This window comes from Polyodon spathula, chromosome 13 (genome assembly GCF_017654505.1).
Source record: "Polyodon spathula isolate WHYD16114869_AA chromosome 13, ASM1765450v1, whole genome shotgun sequence".
Classification (NCBI taxonomy): Eukaryota; Metazoa; Chordata; class Actinopteri; order Acipenseriformes; family Polyodontidae; genus Polyodon; species Polyodon spathula.
In genome coordinates, this window is record NC_054546.1 from 37570999 (window position 1) to 37583152 (window position 12154).

At 40.3% G+C, this 12154-nt stretch overlaps 1 protein-coding gene across 8 annotated transcripts in view; it reads left to right on the forward strand.

The window, feature by feature from the left end:
• The first annotated feature begins 10164 nt into the window (after positions 1–10164).
• Positions 10165–12154, forward strand: part of cbfa2t3 (CBFA2/RUNX1 partner transcriptional co-repressor 3) — a 36426-nt gene continuing 34436 nt past the window's right edge. For 4 of the 8 annotated variants that reach the window (XM_041268787.1, XM_041268788.1, XM_041268784.1 and 1 more), the window contains exons 1-2: positions 10166–10684; positions 10785–11005. In XM_041268787.1, coding sequence (XP_041124721.1) covers positions 10644–10684; positions 10785–11005 — 262 coding nt within the window. In that variant the 5' untranslated portion in view covers positions 10166–10643. Of the gene's footprint in view, positions 11006–12154 lie in introns of all 8 variants that reach the window. The other 4 variants (XM_041268783.1, XM_041268786.1, XM_041268782.1 and 1 more) reach the window with 3 other exon arrangements.

The following is a 12154-nucleotide window of genomic DNA, read 5'->3' on the forward strand; positions in this document are numbered from 1 at the left end:
ATGTGTGTTTAAGAATTTCTTAAATGGTGTGATGGTATGTTCAGGTGCTGCCTTGCTATGACCCCAAGAGGAAAGGTCACAATGTGGCACAGTATATTTTCATCTATCTCTAAGTAACTATATAGAAACATTAGTAAATAACTAAATAACTCTCTTCTCTCTGTCCATCCCCTAATGTTCAATGTGAATGTAGTGGGGCTATATAATACAATCAGCACTAGTGTGTTACCGTAACAGGGAGTAGGCTTTTAGTACTCCGAAAAAAAAAAAAAAAAAAAAAAAAAAGATCGGACAAAACATTTAGCATAAACAGCAAATATTGTATATATGCATGTATGTAGAAAATGCTGAAAGAAACTATAGCAATTCTTTAAGAAATGTCAAAGGATTTGACTAAATCCTTTCAGGATTTGTAAAGATTTGCAGAGTGTTGTATAAACGATGGAGGTAGCATTTACAGTGGATATCCGGTAATGCCAGTGAGGTCATACAAAATACAGTTCTGCAGATTTAGACTGGGGAAAAAAGCAGATAAAGATAACATTCTGGCTATGCAGAGAGGAAGAGGTTAAGTCCGCAGCACCAATCTCTCTCTCGCTCTCTCTCTTTCCCTCATCTTGACAGAATGTTTGGGTAAGGAGAGCCTATGTCGGTTACTGCACCATTACTGCGAAATAAAACTGTATTAATTACACAGGGAATTAGCATCAATAAAGCTGCCTGCCTCTTTAATATGTTGTATATTCAGCCGGCTAGTAGGCATGTTTTCTCCCCTGACATCTGCTATATTCCAGCGGCACTGGGGCCGTTAGCACACAACTATCTAACATGCATTCCTCCACAAAACCCTAACCCTTCCCTCTCCACGGCCTGTGACAGATATTCTGATTACACCCTATAGGAGTCAGTGGGCTGAGGGGCTTAAAAGTATATATAAGAGTATTGCAATGCTTAATTCATCCAGATAATAAGAAACTCACTTAGACATACAGGAACCATGTTGTGAGTCTACTAGAGTCATATATGGTCTGTAAATATCTCTCTGAGTGTTAGTGCTGTAAGGGTGCGTCAGTGTTTTATTGTGTGTGTGTGTAAGAATTCTATGTATTAGTATTATGGAGTTGTGTGTGTGTGTCAGTACGTGTGTGTTAGTTTGTGTGTGTCCATGTGTAATGAGTCGCCATTATGTGGACACCAGCTGGAGCCAGCAGTCCATCTGGAGGGGGTCAGCAGGGTCACTGTAATCTGGCGGAGATGATTTCTAACCTAAGGATCTTGATTTAAAGCAAGACAATATATCTTTTCACTGCCTGTTCCTGACATGACAGCAGTTTTCTCTAGTGTAGCTCAGCACAGTATGAGAATTCACTAAATAACAAGAACGTTTTACTGGAATAGTAAATCACTTTTTCCATTCACTGTACTGCCATGATTACGTCCAGATTGGCTCCTCAACACCTCACAATCACTTTACCGTGCACTTGAACTGGACGACTTCTAAAAGTCCTGCTATTTAGACCCATTTTTAGGGCTGGAGTACAATGAAAAACACCATTAGAAACCCACAGTATGTTAAATATTACCCAAAGTACCTCAGCAGAACCATTAGCTAACCACAACATTATCAGCAATGACAACACGATGAATTTGGAACAATTACGGTAGCACACTGCATCACTGTATGTTGGTCCATACCATTATGATGTCATTGATAATCAAAACAGGAATAAATTACTACAGTGACACCTTTCTACCAATGGTAGCCTCATACTATTGGAGCTGCCCTTGTGCTACCATTGCCCCATGTCTTTTTAGGGTGACTGCTTCATGAACTCCCCTTTTTTAATCTTGCTGAGTTTCTTAAATCTTTATTTGCATGGACAGAACATACCGAGGTGCTGCTGTTTAATTTTGTGAAATAAGGAAAAGGTCAAGTGTGAATGAGCCCATCGGCGGAGGTGCAGAGAGTGTGCTGTAATCTTAACTAGATGAAGCTTTGGCCCGGACAGATTTCGAGGCTCTTGATATTGAATTTATTAAGAACTGAACAGGAAATACGACAAGATTATGCAAAGATGTTAGCTGCCTCACATGACTAATTGTGTTTATAAGTCCTGGAGCTGATTAGTTGCATGTGAAAAGGTATTGCCCCCTGTCCTGCCCACCTGCTGGTATTTTTTTATCAGCTTTAAGAGGCAACAGCAATCAGCCAAGTTGTAATGTATAACCAAAACATAATATATTGAATGTTCATGACACTAGATACGTGGTTTTCTCTCAGATTACTGTCGGGGGTCTTACTACTAAGCTTTGGAGTCATCTTCAAATACGCAGCTACAGTTGCCTTATGCCATATTTCAATAAAGTACAGCAGGGTCTATTTTAATCAGCGAGCCAGCAGCGGATGTCAGTGAACAACCAACATCCTAAATCTTCCTTATGCTTTATTGAAAACCTCCATTGTATTTTGGATGTTAAGAATGGGGTCAGTAGGGGCCAAAACATCTGTTTGATTAATATAGTTACAAAGCAGCAGTACTGAGATCTGCCACTGTTTAGATGATTTAAATAGATCCCTGAAGGGGTTGGTTCATACATAGTTTAGTTTAATTAGAGCAGCGAAGCACCTAGTGGCAGGTTACTGGCTAAGCTTTAGGTTAACAGAGCTGTTGGAGGGTTGCAGAAGGGGAGAGAGTGCTGTTTGATAGAGCTACAGGAGTCAAAGACAAGAGGAGTAGGTTGAAATTTTAATCCACTGATGTGCGAGCTGAGAGGGGAAGAGAGGGGCTGATATTTAAATGACGGCAGACGAGAGATTAATAAACTGAAGGTAATAGCAGAAAGAGTCTATATTTATTTTTTATCTTAACTGATGCTTGTTTGTCAAGCTGGATGAATACTGACCGTGAAATTGGGATCAGGGACGCGCATGCCTGTGCGTGGCCTTATCTCGGGGCAGCAGACGAGCCGAGGGCCGTTATCACACCCGCGCAGGAGCTGGCAGACACTCCACGGCTCTTAAAGCAATGGCATTCCCTTTTTATCAGCCAGGAGGAGTCTGTTTACCTCTCACTGCCTTGATATTCCCATTAGCGACGCTTTTATTAACCTGTTTCCTTTCACCAAGCGCACTCTCTCATCTCTTTGCTCAATCTCTCTTTCTCTCTGTCTCTGGTATTCTGAAGGAATTGCAATCTGGACACAGTTTCCTAATCTGTACTATTCTAGAATCTTGCTTTTGCCAGGCTGCAGTGAAAGAAACCCTTACTTCCTGCTCTACTGTGGCAGTTTAGCAGAAATCTATGCTCTACATCCTTTGTGTGCCACTAAGGTGCCCACTAAGCCGTGCCATGCCTTTTCACTGATTTTTTTTTAGAATGAAAATACTTGTTTCGCCCTATCTCAATTGATTCCAGGCTGAGGTATCTTAAGTACTAAAGTTTAGTAACTAAAGTAATAATTTCTGTATATATAAAGTATTTGTGGATATTACTAAAACTCTCTCTCTCTCTCTCTCTCTCTCTCTCTCTCTCTCTCTCTCTCTCTCTCTCTCTCTCTCTCTCTCTCTCTCTCTATCTATATATATATATATATATATATATGTGTGTGTGTGTGTGTTAAGTACTATGTTTAAGGAGGCATAACCAAGTTTTTAAAATCAATTGTCTCACCTAACACTAGCAACACTATCACTTGCCATCCTTTCTTCTGTTGAAGGTCTTTTTTTTTAAATTTATGATATGCAGATATTTCAAAAACAACGATTCCAGCAACTTAATAACTTCATCACTACAATGGTCTAGTGGCAATCAGATCACTTAGCCCCCAGGACAGGAAATGATTAGGGTCCAGGAAACAGGAGTTTCACTTTTTGATCTATAAAAAACAAATCAAAATAAAACAAGCAAAGAATAAAAAGATGCCCTTGATTCCAAAGCCTTGGTTTTCTGTGTTTTATACATTAAATAATGTTAATTATTGATAAAATTGAAATTAAAATCGTCACATTTAAAAAAAAAAATAAAAAATATCCCCATTTAATCCGTCCATCATTTTCTTTTACCTGACCTATTTATCTCTGCCCCTCCCCCCTGTATAAAGCTTGTTCCTCTGTTTGCTGGATGAAAGCAGGTGACCTCTTGACCTCCCCACACAGGTGTCAGAGGAAGCTGAGCTGGTTTGACACTGTAGTCGCAGCACAGGTGTGGAGACACAAAAAAAAAAAGGAAAAAAATGAAAGGAAATTTCTTGAGGCAAAATGCAGCACTTGCAAAAATCCCACTTTCGGTATGTTGCCCAGTCCTTTCTAGGGTTCTATGACAAACCCATTCCGCTCCAAGGAAAAAGTGTAGCTCAACTGTACAGTATGCTGCTTTGCATTCAGTACTGAAGATGTGTTTTGGATCATAAGACACAACTGTTTCTAATAGTAAGATATGCTTCAATTCTTTTAAATTTCTTCATAGTTTTTACTTCTCTTTAATCAATTCCAAGATAGATAAATGAAGAAAAAAAATCAAGTATAAATTATTAGTTTTTTTGTTTTTTTTTACTTTATTTTAAGATGCAATTTTTAGATTCACCTACATCCATCCAACATTGGGTTAAACAAAACATGATCTATTTCTTCCCCATTTAATATGGTGTTGTTTAATTTTATTCTCAAAGGAATTCTCCAAGTTTAGTGCTACTAGGAGGTACACTGTAAAATGCATTTGTTATTAATTATACTTCTCAACATCTATTCTGATTTCCAACCAAGTAAGGAGGTCTGGTGGAATTACCCCTCTGAACATAAAATATGTGACACAACCTTTAGCATTGTGTGTATATTTATATATATATATATATATATATATATATATATACACACACACACACACACACACACACACACACACACACACAATATCTACACTACAGCACTACTTCAATAATTAACATAGATTTAAAGATATACCCTATGTATGATTTGATTTTTCATTATATTCATTTTCTTAATATTCTAAGATAGATGGATTGTATAAAATATAACCGTTAGGACTACATTTCCTGTGAAATTATCATTGTATATTTAACACAATATCTATTAACTAAAAGTTAACAGTATTTATGTGTTATGCTGACATCAGCTACTTAGTAGTACTGGCATTCATAAGTGTTATCATACCATCATGGGCAAGTTTCTGTTTGTCAAAAGCAGCAGCCAATATGTAAAAGCAACTGTGAATATCAGTCCAAATTATTTATTTTTTTACATTATTTTTAGGGTGCATATTGTGAAAGGACAGCAACAGTGATTGTTCCTTTCAGAAAGGGATTGTTCTGATGACGAGTAACTAGCTATGAGAATCCAACCCATTCAGTCAAATAATTGTTTGGTTATCTCTGCATCCACTAAGCATTAGTACTTATGGACACAGCGGTATCAGTGGTAAAGCATAGATTAAAAAACAGCCAAACAGGACAGGCATTGGAGAAGCATGGCAAAATGCAAGTGTAGCATACAGCCATACTGTGGTGGACTTCCATAAGGCAGAGTAGATCATCTAGCATCTAACAGGGAGTGTGTTTGCTACAGCCTTCTGTTCAGAATCCCTGCGACATGATTAAACAAAACGATTAAATCAGCCCTGAAACAGTTAAGTAGAAAGAGACAAAAACAACAAATCAGGGAGAAAAATAGGAATGATATTTTATTCTGTGATTTAAAAAAATAAAAATAAAATAAAACAGGTGTTTGTCTGTTTGGTTTTCCGACAATGACCTTTTTCAACATCTCTTTCTCATACATAATTCATAGTTCCCTCTGCACAATGCAGCATGAAAGCAACCGGGCTAATTGGTTATCGTTCACGTCTGGGGATGCTCTTGCCTCATTGTGCGTCCCACTTGTCTTGGCACCCTTTTTAGAAAGCACACCGGAAGGTTAATTTAAGTTTACTTGCCACTCGCCAAGTAAAACAAAAAAATACTAAAGTTTGGAATAGCGGATGAGGCTTTAATTGAGGTATCTGATAATTATTAGCAAATGATTCCCAGTGGTGGGGCACTGTCATTAGCTAATGAGAGAATTTCAATGGGAGTAGGCTCTTTGATGTGGGACGAGGTAATTGTTGCTGCGTTAAAACTGTTTGTTTATCCTCTATTCCAGAGCCATCGCCGACCACTGTTCACCACAGCTGTTGTCTCATTAACTGGCTTATATCAGACTGGATGAGCCTCCCTATTACATACTCATCCTGTCCTAGCTAAAATATTTCCTTGACTGAGAGGAACAGCAACTCTTGGGTCACATGGTTTGTAAAGATGCTGCTGTGAGGTATGTGAATCTCTGCTGAAGAATGGCAGGATGTGGGTGCAGAGGCCTAATTTACTAGTCTTGAACTGGGCTTGAGTTTGGTATTTGAAACTGACTCAGATATTTATTTCATTTTGTTAACCTTTATTTCACTAGGAAAATCATATTGAGATTAAAATCTCTTTTTCATGGGAGACCTGGTCAAGAAGGTGGCGTATAATAATAATAAAAAACACACACATTCAAATTAGCACAACCAATATGAACAAGTTAATCAAAATACCTGAAGAAATGTTGGAGCACCGGCCAAAATAAAAACATGTCACAAGACAATAAGTTTCAGCTCTTCCTGAAGTTTATTCCAAGACCAAGCAGCTAGAAAACTGAATGTCTTTTTTGCCAAATGATCTATGAACCCTAACAAGTGAAAAACTTAGAACAGTCTGAGATCTAAGATTACAAATACTTGCCAATCTTACTGTAGATAAAGAAGTCAAACCAGCCAATCTATATATAAATCACAACGATAAACAGAATAACCGAGATTGGTTATAAACCTCAATGCAGAATGTTACAAAGGATCTAGTTTTCTTACGACCGTGGTAGTACACACTGTAAATGTATGTACTACCAGAGGCAAAGGTATGTTTGATGGCTTCAGTGGACAATGCAAGCCACTACAATATTTAACAAAATGCAGCACATATTGGCCTGAATGCAGGCAGGGGGGTGTTCATATCAGGACTGAGGCACACTTGCTGACAGAGCTGTCAGGAGCTCTCATGGCACATGACTGTCATTGTTTCACATCTTTCACAAGCACTACATTCACAATGAGTTCTAATTTGCATCAGTGGTCTGCCCCTTTAGTGGTACACATGTTATTGGGAACTATCACAAAGTGAGGAAAATTTGCATCATGGACATCACTCTCTTATGCAGTAAGGTGTTAATGTTCCTGTAATATGTTCTATCCAGCAAGGGGTGGGGTGGGGTGGGGGATATGGACAAGAAGTAGGCAGGATGTTGACCCCATCTCAGTCTTTGTATCATAGCTTGCTGTTTGTTGTGCAGGACTGCCCTCCATCTCAGGGCACTGACAGCTGCACGGGAACTGCAGACCTGCCCAGCGGGACACCTTTGTTTCCATCGGTCTCCTATTCAGAGTGGCACCTGTTTACAGGAACAGTATCTGCAGTTGACATGAGGTGAAGAAATGTGGGTCTGCGTGTGTGAGTCTGTGTGCATCTGCACCTGTATGCTTCGGTTTCTCTGTGTTTATGGAGTCAAAATAGATGATGGGTTGTCATAAACTACCTACATAGACCTAATGTTTGAACATTAGCAGTATTTAAATTTTTAAAAATCCATCTTTTAGGAAAGACCTACAAACAAAGAGTTTATTTAGCAAATTTGTAGCCCAGAGTTATGAAATACAGCATCCAAGCGATGTTGGAAAGGTGACATTTCAGGGCAACTTTTTTGAGATTCTGTGTGAGTAAGTGCATGTATATGTATCTGCCTGAGATTGTGTGTATGTGTCTGAGTTTGTGAGTGTCACTGTTGTGTATGTGTGCCTAATTTAGCAGGTGTGATTCTGACAGTTTTTGTAACTTCGCCAAGCTTGTGCTGAAACTCCCAGCGCGCATCTGTGTGAGTCTTAGCATGTGACAGATGGGGACAGTTAAACATTGAGAGTTCGGTTAGATCTTGAGGCTTACGGGTAATGATGAGAGTTAAGGACCCACCAGTGTGACGGCACAGAACTGCACCTGTCTGGAACACGGACAGACATGTCCTGACTGTAAACTCGACTAAAGAAGTACTATCCTTTACCATTATAATAAGAGCCCAGATCACAAGCGAATGTGGAGTGTGGTTTCAGTCCAGCCCCAGTAGATAGTTATTATATCCAGATCACTCTTATGGTATAACACTTGTACTGCTCACCCTGTGTAAGGGCAAAGGGGCATTCAGAACAGAAAATAGGAGGCACTTTTTTACACAGAGAATCACGAGGGTCTGGAATCAACTCCCCAGTAATGTTGTTGAAGCTGACACCCTGGGATCCTTCAAGAAGCTGCTTGATGAGATTCTGGGATCAATAAGCTACTAACAACCAAACGAGCAAGATGGGCCGAATGGCCTCCTCTCGTTTGTAAACTTTCTTATGTTCTTATGTTCTTATGTATCTGCTCCTGACAGTTGATGAGGTAATAAGACATTAACATAAGACATGTACTTACCTCTCAGCAGGTGAACTTGTGAACAGAAAGTCCTTCATCTTGAACTGTAAGGTTCAATTCAATGGGCATTACACCTGCCTTCTGTTATATACGGCTGACCCTGTCTTCTGTGGTTTAAGACTGTCTTCTCTTGATCACTTGGTTCTGTAAAAAAGAAGTGGGAGCAAAAATATCCATGCAAGCATCAGATCAATATAATCAAGCCTGCAATCCACTGTAGCTAGTAATTCGGCTTAGAACTGGCACAACTCATTTCATCTGCTCTCAATCCCATGTAGAAAACTAATGAGAATAGTTCTGCTAGCTACTCTGATAGCACAACGAAAAAGCTTGCTTTTTAAAGGACTTGAAGCTACACAGATTAGCAAACATGTGGAAGAGGAGAACTCCTCCAAGAAAGAAAAAAAAGATTAAAGAGAAAAACCCTTTCTGTTTTTTTTATTTAATATGATACATTCTAGGGTTTTTTTTTTTATCCTAGGGAAATTGATAATTAACCTTTTGTCCATTTCGCTGTTGTGTTTATTTAGCGAGACGTATCTGTGCGGGACTGATAGAGAAATCTCCCCAAAGCATTCCTCCTCCCCTCCGCCCCCCTCTCTGTGCTAAGTCCCCGCTCCACACACAAGCTGCTCTGGGAGATAAGCGCTGGCTGGCCGTCTGTTCAATACATTGGCGTGCCGTCACACCCCACCTCCTCTACCTGTGCTACCTGCCCACTGACTTATCTCCTTGAAAAACTGCTGATGTGATGATAAGTGAAAGAACCACAGCTCTGAGATTATATAGGAATCATGCTCTCTGGAAGTCCTTAGTCATTTACTGTGCAGCCCTTGTTTTGTTTTAATGATGGGAATGTATGATGTGTGGTAGGGTCGACAGCTCAGAGGTAATGAATGATGTTGAAAGACCAACGGGCTCTATTGTTTGAGCAGACAGTCACATCTCATAATGTGCAATTCAGTCAACTATTGGTGACAGTTCAATAAGCTTTCTTTCTTTCTTTCTTTCTTTCTTTCTTTCTTTCTTTCTATATGCAAAGATAGTGTCTATTATTTTTATAAAAAGGGGATGCCATATATTCTCAGGAAAAAAAATCAGTTGTTTTTGTTTCATTTTGTGTCGCAGTGTGGATGTGAGACTCAGGGCTATCTCAGGAGGCCGGGTTCCTGTGTGAGCGAACTCGGGACTCGCTGACTCTCGCTCAGAAAGTCCTGACACTGCCATATAAGGCAGCTGCTACTCTCGCATCAACCCTGCTGACCAACATCTGTGTGGGAGTTTCACAATGAGGCAGTTGGGAGGGCAGAGCCTGGTCCACGGTAAGGAAGTTGGCATTAAGCTGCTGTATATCACAGTGTATCAGCACACCCCAGGTGTGGGAGGGCTGGAAGGAAGTCGCTGGGCAGTGACAGCCATGTGTGTCTAGAGAAGAGGAAGGCTGCAATGCACGCGGTCACAGCTGGTTCCTGACAGAGGAAGCCCAGAGTGAGGCTGGATCGCACTTTCCTCATTATCACCATGGCGCAGCTCTGTTTACCTTCCCGTTGCACTGCTGCTGAACAGTATCCACCCTCACACACACACACACACACACACACACACACAGCCTTGCTCATCACACAGGGGCATGCTGTTGCATGACAAGGAGCACAGAAAGGGAGCTTCACATAGCTTCACATCATCTCCTTGATTACCATCGCATTAGTATTATTGAGTCTGACTCCTGTTTAAGGAGAAGAAAGAAAGAAAGAAAGAAAGAAAGAAAGAAAGAAAGAAAGAAAGAAAGAAAGAGAAAGAAAGAAAGAAAAAGAAAGAAAGAAAGAAAAACTTTAGGGAAATGAAAATGAGAAAAGTGAAAGAAATCATATAGAAAGAGAAAGTTTAAACAAGATTCTTGGGGTGGCAGCAACTACTTTTACAAAATATACGCAGCAGCTAAACATCTCTACTGTTGTTTTCTAAGTTGTGTAATACTCAGTCAAGTGAATACCTCCATGGGATGAGATCTGAAAGCAGCCCTGGAGATTTGCTAGTGCTGTGCCTTTTACTGGACAAACTGGAAGAGAAAACACACAAGCAGCTCTGGATTGGATATGGCTGTTGGGAGTGTGATGAAACCAGAGTCACAACACAGGTCTGACCTTCATTGACAGTGATTGTGAGCCTCTGACCTTCATTGACAGTGATTGTGAGCCAAATTTCAATAACAAATCAGTGGATTCAATCTCCCAAAGACTCAGGTTCGGGGGAATGCCCAAGCTGGCTACAGAAGCTCACCTCAAGGGGAACAGGAGGAGACAAACTGGAAAGGCCTCACGCAGCACCGAGCCTGTTGTTAACGGGATCCTAACGGAACACTATTCGGAACACTGTGCAACCATGCTGGAAAAACGGTCCCTGCATCCAGTCTCCACTTCCCATCCCAGCTTCCGGAGTTCAAGGGAAATTTCTTCAGGTTAGTTTATGCCTTAACATAGTATACAGTGTTATCTTGGAGTTTACTTAACTACTTGCTTATTAAGTAAACATGTACAGTCAGCCTCCCTGACTCTTATAGTATAACGCTGTCTTTTGACTAATATAGGTATATATACTATAGTAAATATTCGTTTACAGTCCGGTCATCAGCTCAAAATATTGTTAGAAAAATCTTTTATGAGAAACCTGATGATACAAAACTGTAAATCCTTTGGCTTATGTCTATGCCCCTTTCCCTCTTTCTCTCTTTCTGTGTCTCTCTCTCTTTTCCTTTCTATCTCCTCTTTTGCTGACTGATGATGGGGGAGTGGAGGGATTGCTCCCCTGAGAGAGAGGGAGAGTATCGACCGGTCTGCCTCTCCAGCACACTGCCCAATGAAGCAGCGCTCAATAAGAAACACACACTGGCCACACAGCAATGCTATCCGCATCATCTCACTGTCTCTATAAAGTAGCTGGCTGATTGGAGAGCAGCGCTGACCCATCCCTTTATATAGTCAATGCACAGAATGAGCTCTCAAGGGGCAGACACTTGAAAGAAAGAGAATCTGTAATGTATGAGGTGTTTGAGATAAGGTTAGAAATGAGTTCCCGCAACAAGTTTCCAACCTTATCTCTAGCTCACCCATTCTCAATTGTCATACAACCCAGCTTTCCAGTCTTGACAGGAGTGAGTGGTACAGTGTACTGGTGTACTGATGGTCAGTTTGAAATTTGGTCATGAGAGAAGTAATGTGATTGGTTGGAGGAGGCCAGTGGTTAAAGAAATGGGCTTGTAACCAGCAGGCAACCAGTTCAAATCTCAGCTCAGCCACCGACTCATTATGTGACCCAGAGCAAGTCACTTAACCTCCTTGTGCTCCATCTTTGGGGTGAGATGTTGTTGTAAATGACTCTGCAGCTGATGCATAGCTCGCACACCCTAGTCTCATATCTTGTAAAGTGCTTTGTGATGGTGATCTACTATGAAAGGTGCTATATAAAGATTATTATCATTGACATGTCTTTGTAAAGCAGCACTCACAATGCTCTTAACATGAAATAAACAGCATTTCAAACCACAGGTTTGAAGTGTATTTGCTAATAAAAGATCAGGAAAAAAAAAAGCTAATAAAAGATCAGGAAA